The sequence below is a fragment of the Candoia aspera genome, chromosome 6, assembly GCF_035149785.1.
Source record: "Candoia aspera isolate rCanAsp1 chromosome 6, rCanAsp1.hap2, whole genome shotgun sequence".
Taxonomy (NCBI): domain Eukaryota; kingdom Metazoa; phylum Chordata; class Lepidosauria; order Squamata; family Boidae; genus Candoia; species Candoia aspera.
The window spans coordinates 6075166-6099585 of record NC_086158.1 but is presented as its reverse complement, the minus strand read 5'-3'; the positions used below and the strand labels follow the sequence as shown (position 1 = coordinate 6099585).

The following is a 24420-nucleotide window of genomic DNA, read 5'->3' as shown; positions in this document are numbered from 1 at the left end:
ACATTTTATGACGTAATACATTTCCTACATGTCATAAAACATTTCCTGTGGTCAACTCCTGGTGTTTGACTGGGCTATACAGTTCAATATGGGCTATTTTCAAGGCACATACATCTCTCTTTGAATTTTTAAGAACTTTTCCAGGACATTAGCAGCCTCTGCTATTGTTGGAGGCATTGAGGAATCTGGAGATATCTCTGAAACGATGACCCAACGGGTACAGGTTGTCTAGTAATTTTGTAAAGCCTTTTGGTCCAGGCAAATGGGAAAAGTGGCACTTAGGAAAAGCAGACATTCACAGGTCCTGATGCAAAGGCAGCTTGTTGTATTGTTTGGGTTTCATTTGTATACAGCTGCTTTACCCAATGTGTTTAACCTGGTCAGGTAAAGACCAAGCTCAACATGATTGTTTACTGAATCATGGTTCATTTCTGTGGTTTAGTAGGCTGGGAGAACAAGGCTGAGTAGTTCATTGTTGTGCATGCAAAAGATGGTTTACCTTGATAAACAGGCTCAATGTGTTGTGCGAATGTAGATATTCAAGCCAGTGTTCAGACCTGTTCCTTGAGTTCACCGAGTACCCTAATACTCCCAATGCCTACCCTACACTCAATGAGTATCTGCTACAGTATTCTTCCTTTATCTGCTTCTGGACTGTTTCCAAGAACATTTTAGCAAACAACACAGAGATTCTATGCTGTCCAATTAGTCGATCATACAAATGCACTTTGTGAATGGAGTATACCGTCCGCTCTCCTGGACGCTTTTTTTTGGGCCAAGGTAGAGCTATTCATGCTGCTAAAGAGCAAGTAAATGAAATCCAAGACCAGAGAGATCCCATTTTATTTACACAGTGATCTCAGTGCTGATGAACAGGGGGTTGAAAGTGTATGTTGCAATGTAAAACCCCTTAATGTTATTATCAAGACGTGGTGCGTTAGCTGGGATAGAACTTAGTCCTACAAGGAGTGTAGGCCTTTCGAGACTCGGGAGACTAATGTGGGCACGTGGGCCACTTTTAGCGATAAGCCCCCAAACAGAAGAGCCACGGCCACCACCTTCTGGCAGAAGAGGAGAAGCTGCTGCATTTCCACCACCCGGCACGCTGCATCGTGGGACTGTCTGTACTGCGTCTACCTCATTTCAAGATCACATCTGAGAGCAGTGGTGAGGAGGGTCTCCTATCAGCATACAGAAAGCATCACCTTCTGAGTGGGAAAGAAAGGGACCTTTGAGGCCACGCCATGGAGAGAGAAGCCGTTTCAAGAGAACCTGGCTTGTGCGCTCGAGTGGTGCTTGGAGGGGCCGCACCTCTTCACAAAAGGCAGGGGGAAGGAAAGGAAGGGTCCTCACCCTGCCAGCGTCAAAGGGATGGTTTGGAGCTCCGCCCCGTTTCTGGGAGGAGCTACTGCATGTGCAACATCTAGCAGCATCCGACACCCAGAAGCCTTCTTACATTCCTCGGCAGTGGGTTCGGCTCTACAAACAGGCAGGGGGAGAGAAGGGGCTACTGGGAGCAGCAGCTTCTCCTCCCCACCCCAACTGCCCCTCCACTAAAACAGCCCTGGATGCCCCCACCTCTCCCTTTGCGGTCCTTCGGTCCCTGCCCAGCAGAGACGTGGCACAGATCGAGCAGCAGAATTGGCGACTCGGTTCCTTTCTTCCTCTCTTCTGCAGTCCCCAGCAGATGCTGGTTTCTTGGGGAAGGAAGGTCAGCTCAGCAGATGGCACAGCCAATGTTCACCCAATGGCAGTGGAATCCCCTGCGACCCTGTCGGGCAAGCGGAGGGCTGCTGTGTGGTGTGCTCCCCACCAGCTCACGCACGCAGTCTGGGCACTCCTGGCTTTATAGAAAACCTTCCTTCCGGAACTGCTCCTGCAAGATGTCTCTGTACTCATCAAAGCCTCCCTCAATACGCTGAACAGTGCCGTTCCCGCACACCCACAGCTCCTTGCACACCAACCGGATGAACCTTTCATCGTGGGAAACCAGGATCAAGCCGCCCTAGAACAAGAGGGAGGAAGGAAGCCTCACATCATAACCGGGGAGAGCTTAGGCTCCAAAGTTAGCTAGTAGTCTCTCCTGCTCCCTCATCACAACTTTCTTGCTGTTTGGTTCTTAATACAATTAAGATCCTCCCTGCCATTGGCAGTAACTGAATTTCTACTTGAAGGCCTGCTCTGCATTATGATCTTCAAACTCCTAAGCGGGTGACAACAGCTGGTTGGCCTTATCTGAGCTTGGAAGCTAAGTAGGATTAGGACTTGGATGAGAGAACTCCAGGAATATCAGGCTATAGACTAGATGCGACTGGTAAATTGGACAAACATCCCAGAGGTTGGCAAGGGCAAACCACCTACAGACTCTTGGATTGTGGGGATTCTCTGAGCTTGGGTTTTTCATTTGCAGATGGTTCATCAGCTGCCTAGGCAACATCTGTAATGACATCTCTGCAAATAAAAACCCAAGCTGGAAACTCCTACAACCCGATGCTCTAACCCTGAGCTACCTATAATCTCTAGGCTGCACTTACAGATGGTTGAGAAGAACACTACACGGGTGCATCCATAAAGTCACCAGGTGTTGTAGTTGATTTGGCATCTCTACCTTCATGTTCAACATACAGTAGAGCAAAAAATGATAAAAGCTCAGCCAGCCATCCCCAGCCTGGTATTTTCTGGTCTGCTTGGAAAATGTGGGGATTGTAATTTCAGCACGTAGAGAGAACATCATCTTGGGGAAGGCTGGGCTAAACTCCACTGGCTAAGCATTCAGGGACAACTTACAGAGTGTTAAACCTTGGGCTAATAGTCCCATTTTGGGGAAGCTTTAAATCATGGGTGTCCAGCCTTTTGGCTTCCCTGGGCCACACTGAGCGAAGAGGAATTGTCTTGGGCCACATGTAAAATATATAATATAGTTAATGCATATAAGTAATAAAACTTGATTTATTTTTTAATATTTTTATTATAAAATTTTAAAAAGAGGGCAATGTAAAACTACTGGGATATTGGACCCTGTTTTTGTGAAACTAATGCATCAGTGTTTGGCTCGATGAAAGTGGTTGCCATTCTCAGTGAGTTCTCAAGGTGTTTGTCAGAAATTTTAATTCTAATTTTACTCTTCATCCCTGGGGCCACATTACTAGCTGTTCAGGGCCGCATGTGGAACTCGGGTTGGGCACGCCTGCTTTAAAGGGAAACATTGTGCAAGACAATGCACAAAAAAACCAAGACAGCCTTTGGCCCTGCCTGCTCTGATGACTTCAGTTTTCCACTTGCCCTTCCATCTGTTTCAGAAAAAAACACTACGGCATGGGATTTGGTTATGACTAAACAGGGCTATGCAGTGTTCTGTATTCAACCTTCAAATGTTGCTTTGCAGTGTGAACTTAGCTCCTAAGTGCAGCACCTTAAAGCAGCCGTGCCTTTCCTCAGGATTGTATGACAGATTGTACCAAGGTGGAAAAAGATGAGGCTGCTTTAAGCTGTTGCAGACAGATGCTACACGATCTGATGCGTCTTCTGGGGATCCAATCCCAGGTACAGACCTATTATCGATCCACGCCTCTCCCCCCACCAAAACTAAAATTTACAAGAAAAGAATGAACTAAACGTGCCGCTGCTAACATGCTGTACAAAGCCAACGCTGCAGATTTACCCGGAATTTGTTGAGTGCTTTTGCGAGAGCTTCAATGGTCTCCATGTCCAGGTGGTTTGTTGGCTCATCCAGTATATAGAAATTGGGACTAGGAGGAAAAGAAATTACAATCACAATAATCTGATTCTTCTGCAGGAGTTCCAAAGGAAGCGTCCATATTTATCAGGCATGGGCAAAATGCTGTTACAGATATGCAACATTCTGGAGAGGTCTGGAATATTCAGTTTCTGCCCTGATCTATCTGCTCATTCTGGGCTGGTACTTTTCCAGGAATTAGTATTCTGGAAGCAGCTTGTGATGTTCCACATGATGTTGTTCTGGGTAGAACAGGCCTGTTTTGGGGGCCAGACCATGTTCAGAATACTTCGAACTACTTCGAATTAGGAAGGCTAATTTATAGAAAAGTGCCAGATCACCACCATACCAGCCAGACCATGAGATCTGGAGAGAAGCAGAACATTCCAGAACTGTTTGGAACACACTGTTCCTGGAATGGGAGGGTCTGCCCTTCCCTATCCAGGGAACAAGCCTGCTGTCCTGACCCTTCATCCTAGGGAGACAAGAAATCCCAGAGGCTGCCCAACCCAATGAATGCAAGACCCCCACTGGCCATCAACCGAGATTCTCAAAACACTGTGACCGTCTCCTTGAAGGAAGTTGGGAAGGAAGGTGGTAAAATGTAAGCCTTCATCTTGGGCAGACAGGCCACAGCTCAGGTGGAGTCCAAGTGCCTTGGCTGTGGAAAATGCAGGTCCAAAGACCCCGTCATTCTTATTCACAAGAGTCACGGTTGTCATGACCTCGTTGCAAGGCACAAAGAGCCTCACAACGTAGATCATGATCATCAAGGAATAGAGGAAGAAGATAATTAAACCAGGGATTAAAACAAGCACCCAAAGCACCCACACCCAGGGACCCATATACAGTTGAAAAGAAGGACATCGGATGAGCAGAGATAAGCCGCACCTGGTGCCCCGGAGGGCACACCAGAATCAAGAGGACAAGAGAAGACAGACACCGGGAAAACGCCCATGCAGCCATCAAGGATCCCATCAAGAGGGATTGGGACAATAGAGGGTGGAGGAGCCCGGGGCCCTACAAGAGGGTATAAAAGGGGCACCTCCACACCACACACCCCCGTTCCCGTTTTTCGTTCTGTCAGCCACCATTCCAATAAACCAGAAATCCTTAATACCCATTAAGTGAGTCTGTGTCTTATTGCGAAGCGAGACTGACCCTGACACGATATGCTTCTACCTGGTGGCACAAGGAAGTCATAGGGATGCTTCTGTTCCATGAGAAGGACTACAAAGTCACCCCCAGACTGAGTAATTTATTTATTTAGCATATTTTTATTACTGCCCATCTCCCCCACTTGGGGGACCCGAGTAATGCAAGAAAAAACGGCAGGATTACCAAGGCATGGTCATCTGGGCAAAAGCCACTCTGCTCTTCTGTCCCCCCGACAGGCTGGCAACAGGGCGGACAGCCAACTCTCCAGAGACTCCATAGCACCCCAGCTGATGGCGGTACTCTTCCTCGGTCTTCCCTGGATCACGTGGGCAGAAAGAGAAGCGTGAAACTCATGCCTAGAAAGTTTTTAGGCAAGATAGCTAAACCAAGAACCATCTGTGACTGGGAAGCCACATTAGGGGATGCTACTGGCCATGCGGATGAGGGATTAGGGGAGTTAAAATAAACGCTATTTTGAACATTAATTTGTGGCTGGATTCATGCAGCATCTTAAAATGCGTTGTTTTAAACACGTTTTGCTGGGACATAAAGGCCCACGCCCCGTGGTTTACAAACCGTAATGGACAAATTTATTCACAATGGTATGAATCCAGCCAGTCTGTAGACCATGATTTGTGGCTTATTCAGAGAGATACAAAAAGTGGGACCCGGGGGCCTATCGGGCCCACCGGCATCCTTTCTCTGCCTCTCAGAGCTCATTCAGAATAGATGAGCAAAAAACAAAGATCCCCCCCACCCCTTTTCTGTTTCTTAGAGACGAGATGTGATAACTGCAACCCTCTATTACCATTAAATCCAATTCATACGTAAATCCAGTAGAAGTCTTTTAGTGGAAGAAGCGTACAGAATGGCGAAAAAAGTTGTGAATGAATATTCCCATGCTTTGTTGGACTTAAATAGCCCAACGAGTAGAAGATTCCCCTCCCTCGCTCTGGTATGCAGCCCCCCTTTCCCTCAGTTCATGCCAGTCTCTTGCAGGTGTCTACAATGGCTCAGCCAGTTGACCTTGGGCACGAGAGTCCAAACGTGATGCCTTCTCACTCCTGACTGTGCCCCCTCCCTTCTACTGACTTGCAAGGTCTGACACGTGTTGACTTCATTCATGCATGCGAGTCCAATCAGATGTTCTGGGAAGGTTTTATCGGGGAGCATGACACGTGAAGAGGAAAAATAGGTGCCTTAAGACCAATGCCGTAACATTGGTGGCTTCTGGAGAATGGCCTTTGACGTGCTGGACAAAACCCAGTGTGGCCCATGAATGGATGAAAGTTATTGCTGGCTTACCGTGTTCCAGGAACCCTGCCAAGTGTAGCTTAATAAACTCTGGCTATAATCCATGTCTTAGAATGAGGTTATAAACTCAGGTCACTGTCTTTAATCTTCAGTGTCCAGTGAGAAGAGCAGGGTGGGGGAAAATTGCACGTAAGGTTTTCTGACTGTTAACTAACTCCTGGCAAACTACTAGTAGACAACAGGTACTTGGTCATGTGGGCTATGAGACTGTGGGAGCTGAAATCTAACAAACCGTGAAAGGGCGTGTGGTAGCTTACCTGGAAATTTTTTTGCTAGTAGCTCTGTGGCACTAATGTCCAAATCCAGCTGATCCACATGATGCTGGCTGAAATAGCCAATTTTAAGATTTCTGCCAGGCAGGAGAAACCGTTGTTACCGCCAGAGTTTGAAATGGCCTATTGCTGAAAATGCCTAGCGGAAGGAATAACTTACTCTTTTGATAGATAAATGTGTTCCCCTGGCTGTCAAGGAGGGAATAAGAAGTACAAACTGAACCTCACTTCTGTTGCTTAAGGAGATCTACTGCTTATCACTGTTCTGTTAGGGCTCTGGAGCATTTCAGGATCAATTCCAGAAAGGGACTTTGGTGCACATGGCGTGCTGACATCACGTCTATCTATAACTCTTCAAAGCCTCTGCATCTTCTCCCAGGATCACTTGACCACAGCAAAGGGCTGCCTCTTTTCCAAGGTCAATCCTCCCTCCTGGTGGCTTCCCTCTGCCCACCCTGGCTGAGGGGGTAGAGGTATGGGGAGTGGGGGAAGAGGAGGAGACAAGGCTGGCATTGCTCAGGGCCTTGTGTTCTGCAGCCCTCAGAGTGAGACAGAATGGCAGGAAAGAAGGGCAGAGGTAAGAAGCAGCAGTGCTGTATCTCCCAGCAAACATTGGCAAGCTCGGGGTAGCCCACCTCCCCTAGTGAAGGAAGGAGCTGCAGGAAAAAGCATGCGCTCCTGGTGTAGCTTTGTCCAGCTGTACTGGTGGTGAGCTGATAAGCCCTGGCCTGAGCTGTGATGGTGCTTCAAAGTGGAGCATATGTTGCACAAAATGGGCACAAAATGGGCTATATGTGGCCTTTAGCCTGTGAATTCAAGACCCCTATTCTAGTCAAGGTTCTGAGATTTTAGCAAAAAATTCCCATCTTTGCAGAGAGATTAAAAACGTATCTCCAAAGTAGATAGAAAGCAACACAAAGCACAGGCACCGCAGGAACCTAGGATACTGCCAGAGTTACTTAGCAACAAGTTCGCAATATTCTACAGTGTGTTCTCTCCTTCCCGTTCCACCGTATCTCTGCCATGCTCCCTGACTGGTTTGAAAACTACCTGTGAGCATGTCTAATCCCTTGCACAGGTGCTAGGTCTCCCATCAGGATCTTCAGCATGGTAGATTTGCCAGCTCCATTCTCTCCAACCTAGGAGTAAAGAATATATAACTTACAGAAACATCTTCCCAAACTCTATCTTAGGATGCGAGAACTCAGGGAAAGGGGAAAAAACGTTGATGTCTGTATATTTACTTACAGCCTTCTTAGTCTGCTTTTTAGTCAAAGAAATGCCCAGAGTAGCTTACTTGCAAATAATGGTAGAAAAGGATGGGAAGGGAAGAGGGGAGCAGTAGCAAATTCAGGTACTAATTCCTGACATTGAAGAACTTGTTGTGGCCAAATGAAATGGTGCTGTGGTTAAACACTGCCACGCAATCATGCTATACAGCCTGGCACTTTCCTTTTTTGCTTTTTGGTTAACAAAAGCTAAAATTAAGTAGGTCCCCAAATACAAGACTTTAGGTAGTATGCCAGACATGGTGCACATAGGTTAAAGTAAAGCTAAGTGTATTTGGCAGTTAATGAATCTGGGATAAACTACTTAAGTTCAGGCAGAACTGTCAAGCTTTAAGCAACCTCACCTGCAGTTTCTATGAAAAAAATATGGAGGTCAAGCTGCCACATGCCAGCCACATTCTTGCTGTTTATTGTCACAAAACTCAAACATCGCTAGTTTTGCACGAATCTTCCTTTACAATTGTGGGAATGATTCTTAATACATAGCTCAAATAATTTGGGACCCCTGTGAACTGAATTAGCATCTGTTGAACACAAGCTTTTACAAGCCAAGAATCTCAGTGTGTCTTTCCAGTGATGTCCTCTCTAGTGCTTCAGTTTACATGAGAAAATTCCCTTTTACAACTCAAAAAGAATGACAGTCTGGGATAGACTGACCGACTGGTCGGGTTTTTGAGGCTAAAATATTGTTCTATAAATGGAATTCTTACTTTACTAGTATGTCTTGATCTGGGTGTGCCACAGCTCAAACAGGAGGGCTGTCTTTACGTGAGTCCATTAAAGAGCTATGGGCTGCATTTCCACACCCTGCAAAGCTTGGTTAGTGTTTATTTTGGTTGCTTTTTTGTGGCTTAGGGTATTATGCCTGTTGGTTTATTTATGCTCACTGAATTGTGCTACTCCAGAAGTGGGTTAATTCAGTAACCAGGTTAAGCATGCTGTATGAATACGGACAATACATTTTCCTACTGAGCTGATGAGAGCATAGCAACAGTTCTTATTAGGCTCTTCTGTTAAAAACACTTGCAGCGTTTCTTTTTTTCTCGGTCCATCCACTGATACAAAACAATTGCTGAAGGGCTGGATTTTTGTTTGTAGTAGAGAATGCTTTATTGCTCCCATGTAGTTAACCTTTTGCTGAATATTTTATCTTACCACACAGATGCGGGAGTCCAGGTCAGCAGAGACAGAGAGGGAGCAGAAGATATAGCTATTGGGCTCATAGTAAAAGTCCACTTCATCAAGCTGCAAGATGGGAGGAGAAAACTTCTCAAAGCCATCTGGGAACCTGCAAGGGGGGAAACAAAAAGGGTCACAGGAATGAGCAAAAACGGAAGTGGCCAAAAGGGTCCTCATCCCCTCCACTAGATCAGGAGGATCACCTTTGCATTAATTTTGCCTTAGGCAGAACGTAATGTGGTAGGAATGCATAGCAACTGCATTTATAGAAATGTTGTATTTAATGTAAGAATGCGTATGCACTGCAGACATTACTTAGAGGTATGATCTAAGGTGCACAATACTGCCATTCTGTTGAAGCTAAACAGTCCTACAACTGGACAGTACCTAGATGGGGGACGGGCTGGGAATTCTAGACGTTGCCACAGGAGAACAAAAGCTGGGATATTAACTTATCAAATATTGAATTAACTTGATTCAATCCTTATAAAATCCACGTAAGGCAGGCCAGCATTATCGTTTCCATCTTGCAAATTAGATGCAGAGGCTGGGCGATTTGGCGAAGGAGCTCATAGCAGAGGCCAGGTTCAAATGAGAGATTCTCCATTTCCTAGGTCCACATTTTGTTATACTAGATCGCTAGGATACTGCTCGTACTACAAGGAACCGTCACTGCAGTCTGCTAGAGGAGTTGTGTGAACAGAATGACTGTCCCACGAGACAAGACGCTGCAGAGCTTTTCAGCCTTTGGCAGCAGCACTGGGCCAGGAGGATGTGAAAAGGCCAAAGTGAAGAACATGTGGACCATTTACTGTCTTTCCATGCAGCCAGAAGATATTTAAATATCCTGCATTCAAAAAAGCCTTTGACAAAACCTTCCACGGGTATTTTACTGGGATGTGAAGCCTTCAGAGGCCTACAAGGAAATCAGTGAAATAGCCGAGAAGAAAAGATGCATCTGGTACAAACAGTTTTGCCGTTAACTTGAACATACCAGGGCCAGCAGTCTGAACAGAAAGCAGGTACTTTTTGGTACAGAGCTTCTGAACGTGCAGCTGTCTATGCACTCATTGGCTACTGATAATACACTGTGCATTTCTAGACTGACTGACTAGCTATGACTGGAAGTTATTGACCACACAGGATTTGCAAGACCAAGAACGGGCATTCAGGAAGCCAGCCCCAGGCGGCTCGCAAGCAGGCTGGCAGATGGCTGCTGCCGGGCGAGGGAGAGTGCGTGGGCAGCTGCAGCAGCATGTGAGCGATTTGGGGCCCAGGGGTGGCTGCTGCCGGGTGGGGGGTGGTGTGGTGCAGCGGCGCGCTTGAGCGATTTGGGGCCTGGGAGCGGCTGCTGCTGGGCAGGGGAGACTTAATGGAGCAACTTGTGACCTTCCCTGCTGGCTTCCTCATTGACTTTGCTTGTGGGAAGCTGGCAGGGACTGCCGCAAATGGCCATCACGTGACTGTGGGATGCTGCGACAGCTGGAACCTTGAGGACCATTTGCAAGCATCACTCGTTCAGTGCCACTGCATCTTCAAATGGCCAATGAATGCGTGGTCACTAAGTGAGGACTACCTGTACGGAGTCTGAGAAGGCCGACAGGAGAATGGGTCCGCTTGTGGGTAAGAAGACTTAAGTCTTTCGTTCCCTATGAGGCTAGAATGCCGGGCTTCCTCGTGCCTATTAAGATTCACTTACTTCATTATCACCTCAGATTCTTTGTCCACTGGTTTCAGTTTTGGCCTGATAGAAAGAGAGAGACTAATCAGCCTTGTAGCAATAAGGGATGGGTATCAAATATCCAACTGCTGACATTTAGAAGCAGGTAAGTTCTCAAGACTGAGGCCTTGAGAACCACCATAACTACTCCCTGTGGATTTTGTTATAAAATAGGAAAAAAAAAAATAACTTGCAGAGGAGGATAAGTTTTTTTAAATTCTGTCTTATAGAGACAGAAAGAGGAGGAGTTTGCCAATTTCCCTTGGCTTAGTATGGAAATCGCTTTAGACTGTCACCTGAGCTATTCTTTATTTCCTCTTTTATGGGAGGGAAGAATTTTCTAAAAAATTCAAAACCCGTAACCATGGGGAGAAGCGAAAGAGGGATAAAGGGAAATTATTGGGCTAAAGCCCGCCATCTGGCTATTTCGCGCTTTCTGGATCAGAGATTCTCAGCCTTTGGCTGAGTTGGTGGAACCTAAAATCAAGATCACTCAAAATAGAGACAAGCAGCCCAGGTTTCCCTATGTTTACCAGCATCCTGTTGATATATTTGTCCGTTACAGTCAGGTTTAAAGGGGTAAACATTGGCAATAATACCGTTGATAATGGTTGCTTTGTCACTATAACTGTGAAATAACGATTGAGAGATAACTGGGGCTGAAGTTTGTCACAGGAGCAGCCTTCCCCTCACCAAGAAGTACATCCAAATAATGAGAGCTAATCAGAGCAAAGTATTGTTTTAGTTTCCAAATGGCGAGACGAATGCCGCAGAACGTGAGTGGGACATGTTGGCGCGTGTCCCAACGGCACACGGGCACCATTTCAGAAATGGCTCCAAAACGGCTCCTCGGTCTGCAGGTCCTGCAATTATCAAACCGTGGACAGAGCTAGACAGTCTGCCTGGACGTTCCTCTTCTTTTGGATACTCACAGCTTCTCCAACAGTTTTAGCTTGCTCTGAACTTGAGACGCCCGGTTTGCATTATAGCGAAATCGATCGATAAAGACCTGCGGGGGAGAAGAGAGAAGCCGAGTCACATATGCAGGAGGAAGCAGCTGCTGTTGCAGAGACACAGTCTGGCAAACAAAGCTTGAAGCAACGATCCAAACTACAGGGAGTCCTCGCTTAACAACCACAACTGGGACCAGGATTTCAGTTGCTAAGTGAAGCGGTCGTTGAGCAAATCTGACCCGATTTTACGACCTTTTTGCGGTGGTTGTTAAGTGAATCACCGCGGGCGTTAAGCTAACCACATGGTTGTTGAGCAAATCACACAGTTCCCCATTGATTTTGCTTGCCAGAAGCCAGCCAGAAAGGTTGAAAATGGTGACCACATGACCATGGGACGCTGTGACGGTCATAAATGTGAAGCGCTTGCCAAGCGCCCAAGTCATGATCAAGTGACCGCAGTGATGCTGCAATGGTCGTAAGTGTGAGTTCCAGCCATGCGTTGCTTTTTTAACAGCGTTGTAAGTCCGAACCATCACTAAATGAATGGTTGTTAAGCGAGGACTAGGTAAAGGTAAAGGTTTCCCTTGACGTAAAGTCCAGTCGTGTCCGACTCTAGGGGGCGGTGCTCATCTCCGTTTCAAAGCCTTGGAGCCGGCGTTGTCCATAGGACACTTCCGGGTCATGTGGCCAGCATGACTCACGGAACGCCGTTACCTTCCCGCCGAAGCGGTACCAATTAATCTACTCACATTTGCATGTTTTCGAACTGCTTGGTGTGCAGGAGCTGGGACAAGCAACGGGAGCTCACCCCGCCGCGCGGTTTCGAACCGCCGACCTTCCGATCGACAGCTCAGCGGTTTAACCCGCAGCGCCACCGCGTCCCTTTAAGCGAGGACTACCTGTAGTTTATTTATGTGAGTGTGCCATAGGGGTTTGGAATAGAGGGCTTTTCAAAACTGCACACCCTGAAGTGAACTGAACACGGTAAGAAATGAATCAGATCTCCCCTCCCTCTCTGAAAGCAAACCAGAGCATTGGGATGATACGCAGCGGAGGCTGAAGAAAGTATCTTCTGTATACGCGGAGCTGTAATATTCAAAATGTTATTTATAATGTTCTTACTGCTGGTGCACAAAAAATTCTAAGTCTTTGGCCTGTACTAATAATGGAGGCACAGGCATATTTATTTATTTATTTTTCACATTTCTATCACCGCCCATCTCCCCCTAAAACATAGCTGGAACAGAATGGAAAAGAGTTATAAAAGCCTCTTCTCCATCTTATGGAGACTTAGCACTAAGTCTGTGATAGTATCAGCTCTCACCATAAACGAATAAAGGCCTACATTTCCAAGATGGAGAATTGTTCACTGAGATGTGTTGAGGGCTCTCGCTCGCTTTCTCTCTCCCCCTCTCCCCACATCCATTTTACACTCTTGTGTAAAGAGTGCCCAACTCAAAAGACTCTGGGAAAATTGTAACACATTAAAATAAGAAAAGCAACTCTAGCAACCCAAATTATAAATAATTGATAACGAATCAATCAACCCTCCCCCAAGATGGATGTTGGTAAAACTAACCAGGGTTGAAGGCCCAGCGAAATAAATCTGTTTCTAAAGATATTACAGAAAACACAAGGACAGAAGCTTTATGGCGTTCCGATGGTGGAGTTCCAAGGGGAGTGCAGGGGCTGTCACAGAGGAGGTCTGTCTTCTTGCCCACGCCCCCTCACTTCAGATAGAGGGGGGCTCTTAACAGACCTTCCCAAGATGTTCTCACTGGAAGAGCAGATTCAACGAACCACACCACATGCTAAGCTACCCATCCACCCTGCCTCAAAAATCTAACTGAGGTTAAAGGGAGCTTCCACGTTTGAGAGCCACATTAAGCACACTGTGCAAACTCGGGCATAAAGTAAAATCCATCAGAACTTCATTCATCTGCACACTTAAGGAAAAAATCCTGGTTTGTCTTTAGATGATGGTTACATAATACACAGAGGGAAGCATCTGAGAAGAGGCAGCCCCTCTTTTGTCTAGTGCGCAGGATAAAAAGCCTTATTTTAAAGACCTGTTCCTGGTGCTGCTCATGTGGCATCGTTGGATCAGCATCAGCTCCACCACTAACAATACCACTCTCTGACCTGGATATGCTCCCGGTATTGCTGCTGGGCCTCGTATTCACGCTGCTGGTTTTTCAGCCGTTCTTCCTTGATCTTGACAAAGTTCTCAAAGTCCCCACGGTAACTGTCAAGCCGCTGTGAGTGCAGGTGGATGACATCTGTAGCCACGGCATTTAAGAAGTTCCGATCGTGCGACACTACAAGGATGGTGGACTGCCAAGTCTAGAAGGGCCCAGAATCAAAAGGTGGCAAGATTAAGGCCTCAGCCAGATCCAAAGGCCCCAAGCTAATTCCCTTGAACTAACCCCTGCCCAACTGTGGATGGCACATCTCTGGCTTTCAAACTTTGAACAAACCTGCAAATAATTTTCCAGCCAGATGATCGCCCTCACGTCCAGCATGTTGGTTGGCTCTGGAAGTGAATGAAAAGAGGTTGTTTTTCCATGAGAGGCAATTCCATAGAAAGGTGACTGCTAAGCACACAGCCCCTTTGGACAAAACTCACAGGGGAAAATTAAAAAAAATGTCTCTTGGGTCTGCCCAGTGCTCATGATGGAATGGCCAAATTTTGAATTAAACAGGTTGAAGAAACAATGCCTCAACAGTTCTAATACCCCATGAACATGATCCAAACCAAACAAAGGAAATGAGTTAATTTAACACAGAGATAGCCAGCTCTTTCATAACACTCGCAAAATACTTTATGGAGCAGGCAGAACCAAAGTTTTTTGGTGGAGATTGGTAAGGTTTTACGTGATGAAATGGGTGCCTAAAACCTTGCAAAGATTTAGGGATCCACTTCCCCTCTTTAACCTTCCTTCCAAATTAGGCTGATTTTCCCCATTTTGGGGTGGTGGGTTACTGGGCTAAATGGGTGTCTTAATTGTACCAATCAAAGTGAAATGGGTGTCTTAATTGTCCACAAGGCTTAAGCCTTCAAAGTAACCCCTTACAATATAGGCTTAAAATTCTGGCCTGCATGTGCCACGGATGCCGTATCTCTCTGACAACTCCCAAATGCAAGAAAATTGGTCACACCATCCTAGTGGGTCATATTAATAAATCAGGCAAAAATGGTTCTGGCAACGTTTCCCAATCTTGGCGACTTCCAGATGCTGGAAGTGTGTGGATTTCACCTCCCAGAATTCTGAGTAATGGCTGTGTGGAAACCCTGGGTCAGAGCAATTTGAAAATCAGGAGGCTGCCAGGGGTGCAGGAAAAAGACCACATAAGCATTCCCTGGAGGATTCTTTGAAGTGGGTTTGAGTAGTCTGCTCCACCCCTTCCCTTCCTCCCACATATTTCCAGAAAAGACTTACCATCAAGCAGGAGAAGGTCAGGCCTGAGGACATTAAAATCAACAGAAGAGGAGACAGATGTGAACATTATTAGTACAGCAATCATTATTAGTACAGTTACATGGAGGATGTAACTGCCATTTTGCGTAGGCATTTCTCAGTCTAGTCTTTGCATTGGAAATGATCACTTGTATTAATAAAGAACTCTTTTATATCCTTTTATATCCTTTGATTATAATTCAGAGACTTTGTAATAAGAGTCTCTGAATTAATAGCTAGAGGATCACAACCATCACACTGTTCTAGATCCTTCCTCAACACAATTAACTGGGATTAAAAATTCAAGTTAGGTTTTACTCCATCGTCGTTATTATCAACACATTTTCTGGGAAGGATTTTGAGCAGAACAGAGATCCTTGAGGACTTACCGGGCAAAAAGGGCACGAGCCAAAGCCAGTCTCATTCTCCAACCTCCTGAAAACTCTCTGGGGGGAAGGAATAAAGGAGAAATCAGTTTCTCTGGGCCAGATGGACACCAGTTTGCCTGTAGATACAGAAGGTCGCCTTACATTTCTCAAGGGCTGGTGTCAGAGATGGCCAAGTTCACTTCCCCCTCTATCACAATTGTAATGTGAAGGGACAGCTACCAGGCTTCCTATCTCTGGAAGCGCCCCTCTGTCCCAGCACCTAGCAGTAGGCAAGATCAAAAAGAAAAAAAAAATCTAGGATCCCATAGTTCAAATCACAGAAGGGCAAAATTCAGTCTTGGGTAAAGCCCACTTACTTGGTTGTTTGTTGTTGCATCTTTGCACTGAAACCCAGCCCAGCCAGAATAACAGACGCTCTGTAGGAGGAAAGGAGAGTAACTGTAATTCCTCGATTCCAGAATCTGGATAGGACTAAAAGAGAGTATGAAAGGCTTTAGGAAAAGCACGGACTACTGTAAGAACTTGGAATAAGGATTGATTGGAAGGGTAAGTATTCAGCTAGGGGAACTAGCCACAAGTTCTTCCTTCATCAAAAGCATATCAAATAGATAAGGAAAAACTAACAAGCAGGAGAAAGAGCAGCTCAACATGACCCCTCAAAGCACGATGACTGGACAGCCTCGTGGTCCCTCACCAAGCCCCTCTCTTTCTCATCCTGGTGTTTCTATAGATGGAAAAGCCAAAGCAACTAAGAGGGTTTTCTGGCAGCCGGGTTGCCCTTCTACAGCATCCTAAACCATGACTCCAGGAAGATGTGAAGTCCATTCTGCTGATGTTGGATGAATGTTCTTTCCCTGAGAGAACCAGAGAAGCAGCCAATTTTCATTCAGAATTTAGGAGACTTGAGTTCTTAGTGGAATTTTATTACTCTCTGTTGATGAAGAGGCTGCCTTTTCCCAGCCAAATGGGAAATTACCACAGACTTCTGTGCATCAGGATTCGCTATTTTAGACCTGGATAATTGCGATTCAGCTGCACTTTTGCCAGGAGTTTCTCAGAAAACCAAGCATGTAAATGCAGAGCTGTATCTACGAGTTTCACCTTACCTTGCTGGGGCCTTGTCTGCCTCAATCTCTTCTAGCCTGGCATAGATTTCTGACAGTCGAGCGCCTTCTGTGCCTACTCCCCTGGAAGGAGACAGAAAAGCAGCATGGTAGTTTGTAGACAGCCAAGGAAAACCAGCTCTGCTCCAGAGGATGCCTGCATCTGAGTTAGAGAGCATTCCCTGGGAACAAGGTTACCTTCCAGAATTAACCCGGGCAGTCAGCTCCTTTTCCTCCTTCAGCAGGCCCTCACGAACCGTGTCACATTCCAGCACGCTCTGCAGGGCTGGTGTATCATCCCCTGCCACTTCTTGCTCCACGTGAAGAATGCTGATATGCGAGGGGATGCGCAAATTACGGCTGGCGATCATCTTCAACAACGTGGTCTTGCCCAACCCATTCCGGCCTACCAAGCCATAGCGCCGTCCATAGGCCAAGTTCAGATCTGCACCTGTGAGGAGGACCCTGAAAGAGGAGAATAAAGGACAACTTTAATCTGCGCATAAAACAATGGGGAGTTTTTGAGACAGATGTTTGGAAACCTCACTTGTGCCATGTCAGGTAACAACTTTACTGGACCTGATAGGTGGAGTACAATTGCAGGAATATGGAGCAACTTGTCTAGAAAGTCACCCCACACCTAGATGCGCACCATAATTTTTCACAATCCAGCATTAATCCTTTTCTATGCTCACATCCATTCAACACAAATACTAACGTCTTCCCCCTATAATGACGTTTGAGTTGAACATCATGCTAGGCCTAACCATGAGTTAGCTTAGAGGGTTATGCCAAACAAGTCTAAATTGCCAATTCTGAGATGCTATATAACGTAACCCATAGCTTGAAGACTCACCGCTCACCGAAGGACACATCAAAGTTTTCAATGCGCACATCGTAGGACTTGTTCTTGCCTGACATCTCTAGGCGGTTCTCTTTCTTACTGGCAGCTTGGCTGGCAGATGCTTCTTCAAGAACCCTGCAGTCCAGCACAAAATCAAGAGGAACTATTAAGACAAGGGAGAGCAAATGCTTCTTCCTGTTATATGGAAAGTGTCAGTTTCCCCATGTGCAATAATGCAGTTCTCGCTAGGTGAGGTCATCTGTTGGCTTGGGATCAGGTATCCTCAGTATGCTGATGATACCCAATTATACATCTTGACCCTGGGCTACCCAAGTGATGTCATCAGTGTCTTGTCCCAGTATCTGGAAGCTGTGAGGGTCTTGATGCCAGTTTAATCCTGACACTTCCCCACTCAAGACAGGTGTGTAGTTTGGAGCTTTCTGGACGTGCCGCTCCTGCTCAAAGAGTAGGTGTTAACTGTAGCCAAGACGACCTTTGCACAGATTCATCTTGTACACCTACTGCTCCCATTCCTGGACTGGAAGCCCCTCCAGGTGGTCACTCACACCTTAATTACCTTGAGTGGACTACTGCAATGGTGCAGTCCTTGAAGAGCACTTGGAGGTTACAGCTGGTCCAGGATGAGGCAGAGTGGATGGTAATGGACATGCCCTGGCTCTATTGTTCTGCAAACTGCACAGGTTGCCACTTGGTTCCCAGGTGCAATTCAAAGTGCTGGTTACCACCTATAAGGCCCTTTATGGCTTAGGGACTGGCTAATTTGAGGGAACACTTATGGCTATCCTGTATGATCAGCCAGAGTAGGTGCTCTCTGGTCTCTTCAATTAAACAGTGTCATCTATAGGGACCTAGAAAGTGCACCTTCTCTGTCATGGTACCTGCCCTCTGCAACACCCCCCGCCCCAAAAGATTCATATGGCTTATGCTCTGATGAAGTTCAAGAAGTCTTTCAAAACCTGGTTCTTGCCCCAGGCCTTGGGTTAGGATGGGTGCCAAGCTCCTGTACAATTCTATTTGACTGGAATGCAGTTGCTAAATGAGGTTATGTTCTATTCTATTCCAATTTAATTCTCCTTTATGCCAGCCCCACCCTGATCTCCTCCACTTCCTTCCCTGAAATCAGTGGAAAGACTTATGTAAGTCATTAGGAAATTGAGTCTGGTTCTTATAATTAACCCTTGGCAAGCCCTCCCCAACTCTGAGAAGCAGATAACCCTCCACCCCAAGATGATCATCCCTCACTCACAACGGGCTCCCAGATTTGACGGAATCTCGCTCCTGCTTCTTGCATTGCTTTGCTTTAAGGCGGGCCTCGGCTTTCTCCAGCTTTTTGGCATTCACCATCTGCAACGCAGGAAGTGGACAAGAAGCAAACATCAGAGGTACCCACCAGCAGCCAGGTGGAAGATGTGAGAGGAAGGGAGAAGAAGAGGATAGGCAGGTACTTGGTCTGCTCTTTTAACAAGGAGTTTGATTTGGGAGTTTTGTGGTCTTTTTTTGAGATTCCAAGAATGTCAACATAACTGAATTCTGTATCTGTGGATAAAAGGGCCAGGGCACAACAGCAAAAAAAAGCTGTTTAATGGGGCTCTAAAGCAAATGTGGGGAGCTGGTGGGTCTCCAGATGGTTTTGAACTACAGCTCCCAGCATCCCACAGTACAAGCCATACTAGCCGGTGCAACTAAGAGTTTCCCCACCTTGCTCCAGAATGGGAGGGATCCAGCTTTGAAACTTACGCCGACTCAATTGTTTGAGATCAACAGTAACAAAAACTGCTGCTCTGGTGCCCTTACCGAGGTCTGATCTCTCTTCAACAGCAATCCTGGCAACAGGTCCAAGTTAGAATCTGAAACCAACAGAAGACATTTCTTGCTTCAAGAATCCCAGCATGAATTCAGACCCTTTTCCCTCTTCTTCTTTAAGAACGTGCCAGGCTGCATATGCAATAAATATGGAACCTTCCATTAACTGGTGCATTTAGCATATCAGATATTTAACTAACAGATCACCCAACTCCATCATACCCCAATGTTTCCAGTTTTGGCATGCTGAAACATGGCAGCCACACCGAGTGAGTGAGTGTGTGTGTGTTAAAAATCTGTGTAAAGATTTTCCCTACTCCCCCCCCCCCACACACACACTATAATTCTTGTCACTTCCAGAGCTTGCTCTTCCCAGCCATGCTGAAGCCACAGTGCTCCACTTCTGGTATAAGTGGGAACAAAGTTTTCACCCACTGCAAGGTAACCCACCAGCCTTTCTCATGGCTTCCTCTTCCTCAAAATAATTAACATGCAGTCCTCTAAATCTGCTCTAGAAAGGAGAAAGGTCTCCCATCATTATAATTCAGAAGATCTTTCCTCCCCAGATCCCCCAATTTGTACCACACTCGGTACTGCACAGGCTGTTCATTAAGCCAGACTTGGAGGAGGGGGCCTGGCTGCATATTGCACAAAGCTCCCCCTCCTTCTCCAGGATCCCTCTGCAAGCAAACGTTGCACAGGTTCCTTCAGGAAGAAACCGGATCTTCATGCTCTGAATTGCTATAATTTTCTCTCCTGGGTTTGAAAGGACAGGACAAAGGGGTGGGGAGATAAAGAGCTAGAACTGTTTTAAGCTGGGCTGCTGCTGTTGTAACTCAATGGTCACAAAATCATAACCACGATAAAAGGTTGTCCTGAGTTCAGGTGGCTTTGAAGGGGGATAAGACAAGTTAAGATTCTATCAAAAGAACTGCCAGATGCAGAGGCAATCCACCACCGAACATCCGATGCACTTGGGAGGGAGTAAAGCTGTGCACATTTTGAACACGACTGTGAAAAAGTGCTCTGGACCTCACGTGAGCATAGTTTCCCTGTGCTGTTCGTTAAAGTTTCGTTAAGGCCTCTGTACAAACCTGAAAAAAAGTGCTGCTGCTTTAAGAGTCCCATTAACATCAATGAATGGATTCTTTAAAGAAGCTGTATCTCCCCCCACCGCCCCAAATTTATCTGGCAGCCTGAAAAGGGTTGGGCTGAAAAGGGTTTCCATGAAGCCTTTTTTTGGAATCCTCTTCAAGGCATGCAGTCCTAAAAGGAGGAAACTACATGCCTTCATTGACCTCTGGTTGGTACTGGTAAAGAAATGGGTGGATCCCTCAGGGTCCTTACGTACTGAACCTATAAAGGCAAGCAGCTTCACTGCTGCACTACTCACCATAACTGTCAGCGATCTTAGAAAGCTGAATTGGGGCATCCAGGAGCACCTGCCTGCTGCTCGGAGAGTTTTCGTTCTCCCTGTCCAGATACAAGAGTGGTTAGTTAAGAAACTCCAGATTCTTCCCCGGTCACCTCATCCCATTACTGTGAACCCCTCCCACATTTGGGGATGATCGTTCAGCCAGTGCAACAACAGCAAGTGCACTGACTCCCCTGATACTTAATTAAAATAACATATAAATGTTGCCTGGGTTCTAAAATTGTACCCAAAGGGTCTTGGTGGAACCTGGATCTCTAGTGGCTGCTTTATGCACAAAATCACACGTGAAATCTGACTTGCGTAAGAGTCAACTTACAGGTGAAGGGTGTTGAACATACGCTGGCAGACTGCACGGATGTCCACATCATCTTTGGAGTCGCGGGACACATCTTGCAAGAGCTCACCCACAGCTTCAAACAGATCATCCACCGACTCAAAATCTGAGCTGCCGCTATGCAGGACCCCTGCCAAGGAAACCAATTGTTAATGCAAGGCTGAGTCCCACATAATTTTACAGCAATGTTTCTCAACCTTGGCAACTTTAAGACGGGTGGACTTCAACTCCCAGAATTCCCCAGCCAGAATTCTGGGAGTTGAAGTCCACCCGTCTTAAAGTTGCCAAGGTTGAGAAACACTGTTTTAGAGGCTTAGTTAGCAAAATGCTTGAAAGAGGGAAAGAATCCCATTCTCCCTGCAGATGACATTTTGCCAACCCTCACTGGCACAGACGCTGCTCATCTATATGTGCATCTTGTTTCTGATATTGGGAATAATGGCAATAGAGCAGGGTGGGATGATGGGAAGAAAGAAGGTGAATTAAATCCAGGGAGTAACTGCTTAGCCCACACTTCCTGAACCTGCTGCCTCCAGATGTACTGGTTTACAACTCCCATTATTTCAACGCAATAAAGCATGGTAGCCAAGCTTCAGTGAACATATGGGAACCATCACCCGCAAGCAATAAATACACTGTTTTAATTTTTTCAAGAAATGTTTGCCACATTTCATCCTCAGCCATTCATAGTCTTATAAAGAAAAAAAGAAGTTTCCCAGGATCAAGTGGAAACTGCAGAGAAGAATCTGCACACTTCTGGAAAAGATGTGCCAGCAGACAAGCAATATATTTATCGCACATATTAAACAAACAAACAAACAAACGAATATCTGCCCTCCTATAGGCCCTGAAATTATTTTCAGCACTTTACATGGTTAGCTCACATCTCAGTTAAACAATAGTGTTTTCCCCCTTCTCATCTTACAGTGCAGATTTAAACTACAATACTAATTATAAAATAGAAGCTCATACAGTTATTTAATCCAGAGTTAAACAGATATGACCATGCATATGCTGTTACTTCAGCCACAGTTTAGCTACGTGGGATGTCTCCTACTATAACACAAAATGGCACACCTTGCAGCTGTAGCCACAGAGCCTCACCTAGGCCTTGGCTGATCCATACCCTACAATGGCTTGCCAGAGTGACTCAGAATTAAACTTTGGAAGGGAAACAAGAAGAAGAGGGAAAGTGTTTTATCATTCCCAAATGCCAGGCCTGGAAGGACAGGATCCATCTCTTGAAACAAAAAGCAACATCTCAAGGCTTTAGTACCCTGAATTCATCTCAACAGAAACTTAACTGAAATAAAAGAGACTTACTTCAGTATAAACACATATTGAATTATGGGTGAAAATGAAATATGAAAAGCAATTTGCTCAATACTTAGCTGAGAGTGACAGATGAAAATACAGACTCAGCAATAATTAAGGAACAATTCAATTTAAAAACATATATGCTTTTTTATAGCATGTCCTCCTTTATAGATACATGAGCTTTTCACACTGGTGCTCATATTTTTCTTACAGAGGTCACGGGCTAAAAATATGTGAGAGCATCTACTCTGGAATAAGATATTGGACTTGCTGTATAAGTATCCAGCTACTATCTGCTTACATTTATACAGAGCTTTTGAATATACAAAGCATTTCACATGTATGACCGACAGTGTGAGATGGTACTATTATCTCCATATTTCAGAGGGCTGGAGAGCAGCTGCTAAGAGTTGTGAGACCTGATGTCAAACCAAAAGTTAACAGAAGAAATGAACTCTTTCCATAAGATGACCCTTGCCCACAAACAGCACTCCCAACAATTACTCAAATATATTTTAAACCAATTTCCAAGCAAGATAGCTGGAATGGGGGGTTACAGAAGTTGATTTCCCAATACACCTGTTGAAAGGAGGGCAGCCTCTAATCTGAACCACATCTTCCACTTCTGAGCAGCATTTCCCAACATGAGACCTTGTGGACATGCTGGGAGGGAAACTGACAGAGATTAAGATACAGATTTTCTTGGGTTGAGCAAACTAACAGAGTCAAGCTGATGTGGATGGAATACGACAGCTGCAGCCTAGGACAGGGAAGTTGAAGAAGCATGTCAGAACAAGGCATTAGCAAATCATTTTCTGTATTGCTGGCAAGAAAACTTCATAGCTATGTCCATGAAATCATCCAGAGTCAAGCTCCTGTATAAAACAAACTTGAGCTTACCTTTCTCCTGGACATGGCTATGTATTTTCTAAGTAAGTGACATATCGTTGATATTGACATCTTCTGGGGTGTTTGAGTCCAGCCCAAACTCCAGAATTGCTTTTTGAAACAGAGAATGTTGCTTTATAGGTAGAAAGTCTATAATTAAGAGGGAAGTTGGCTCATTGTCATTTAGAGTTTTAAATCTAAACAGGCAGTTTTTAGGCTCTGAAATGCAATGCTTTTTCTGCAAGCCCTTAGTTTCACCCAATAGTCCCAAGTGGAAAAATGTCCCAGGAAGATGAATTGTTAGATTTCTTGGATGGGAGACCACTAGGAAATCTCAGGAACGCGTGCACGAAGTTGCTAGCAGTCGAACGCAACTGGAAGGTGCTTTTACCAGGAGTTGAGCTTGGAGAAAAAGCTGCTGCCGCTTCTCCTCTTTGCCTAATTTAAGGCTGCTCGTAATATGCTGGGAAGCGCAAACCTTCGCTGATCTGGAGAACAAGCGCTTCACCTAGCAAAAGCCCCCCCCCCCATTCCAGGCATGGACGAGTCCAGGGACGCGCTGTCCACAAGGGTCGAATACAGGCGACGCTTCCAAGAGGAGGTACCAATGCACTGGGGAAGGGGGGGAGATCCAGGAATCTCGTGATCCTCCGGGCCCATCGTGCGATGTTCAAGCGGTCCCTCCTGCCCGCCAGGGGCCCAAGCGACCCTTCCAGCTGCGCCTGGGAGACTCCACCGCCCTCGCAGTCTTCAACCCTCCCCAGAAGCCGGAACAGCCACCGCGGGAACGGGAAGCCGAGGCCCAGGCCGACCCCAGACCCCCAACCTTTCGCCGGCGCAGCCTCACCCACCGGTCACGTATTCGAACATCTCTCCGTCGAGTTCCGGGAACTCCCTCCGCAAAATCTCCGCGCAGGAGGCCGCCATGGCAGCCCGGCCGCTGGGCCTTCCTCCCTCAGCCGCCGGCTGCAGCGTTGGCTACCGCGGTGCTTCCTGGAAAATGTAGTTTTCCGTGTTGGCCGTAGGCCGGCGCAGAGGTTTCTGGGAAACCGAGGCTGGCTGAGGCGGAATGGCGGCCCTTAGGCCCTGCTTCCTTTGGAGCGCAAAGCAAAGTGGCTTAGTGGACATCAACCTTAATAACCAGACGAGGCCTCTGTGTGTATCTCTGCTCATATCGCAGCTGGTGGCAATTCCTGGTTGATCTCCA

The 24420-nt window shown here is 46.2% G+C and overlaps 1 protein-coding gene across 2 annotated transcripts; it reads right to left on the bottom strand.

Annotated features, from left to right (window-relative positions):
* Positions 1 to 819: 819 nt before the first annotated feature.
* ABCF3 (ATP binding cassette subfamily F member 3) lies at positions 820 to 24177 on the bottom strand. Of its 2 annotated transcripts, none has more exons than XM_063306340.1 (21): positions 24065 to 24177; positions 20991 to 21138; positions 20633 to 20712; positions 19231 to 19283; positions 18683 to 18780; positions 17428 to 17550; positions 16770 to 17036; positions 16575 to 16655; positions 15825 to 15884; positions 15469 to 15525; positions 15062 to 15084; positions 14099 to 14154; positions 13764 to 13964; positions 11601 to 11677; positions 10648 to 10692; positions 8925 to 9057; positions 7531 to 7619; positions 6466 to 6557; positions 5078 to 5210; positions 3662 to 3749; positions 820 to 2005 (listed from the first exon to the last, which is right to left on the bottom strand). In XM_063306340.1, the coding sequence occupies exons 1-21, from the start codon at positions 24138 to 24140 to the stop codon at positions 1847 to 1849; spliced, it is 2139 nt and encodes a 712-aa protein (XP_063162410.1). In that variant the 5' UTR covers positions 24141 to 24177; the 3' UTR covers positions 820 to 1846. The 2 variants fall into 2 exon arrangements, with proteins under 2 accessions (XP_063162410.1, XP_063162411.1); XM_063306341.1 differs by lacking the exon at positions 24065 to 24177 and adding an exon at positions 22781 to 22827.
* Positions 24178 to 24420: the final 243 nt, after the last annotated feature.

Bases quoted from the DNA above. Each gene is read 5' to 3' on its own strand.
- ABCF3 (XM_063306340.1), bottom strand. From the start codon at position 24,140: ATGGCGGCCTCCTGCGCGGAGATTTTGCGGAGGGAGTTCCCGGAACTC. The intron at 17,551-18,682 runs GTGAGTGAGGGA...GCTGGACTGCAG, and splicing joins GTCAAATCTGGGAGCCCGTT to GGTTCTTGAAGAAGCATCTG. The intron at 13,965-14,098 runs GTTTGTTCAAAG...GGGCCCTTCTAG, and splicing joins GGCTGGAAAATTATTTGCAG to ACTTGGCAGTCCACCATCCT.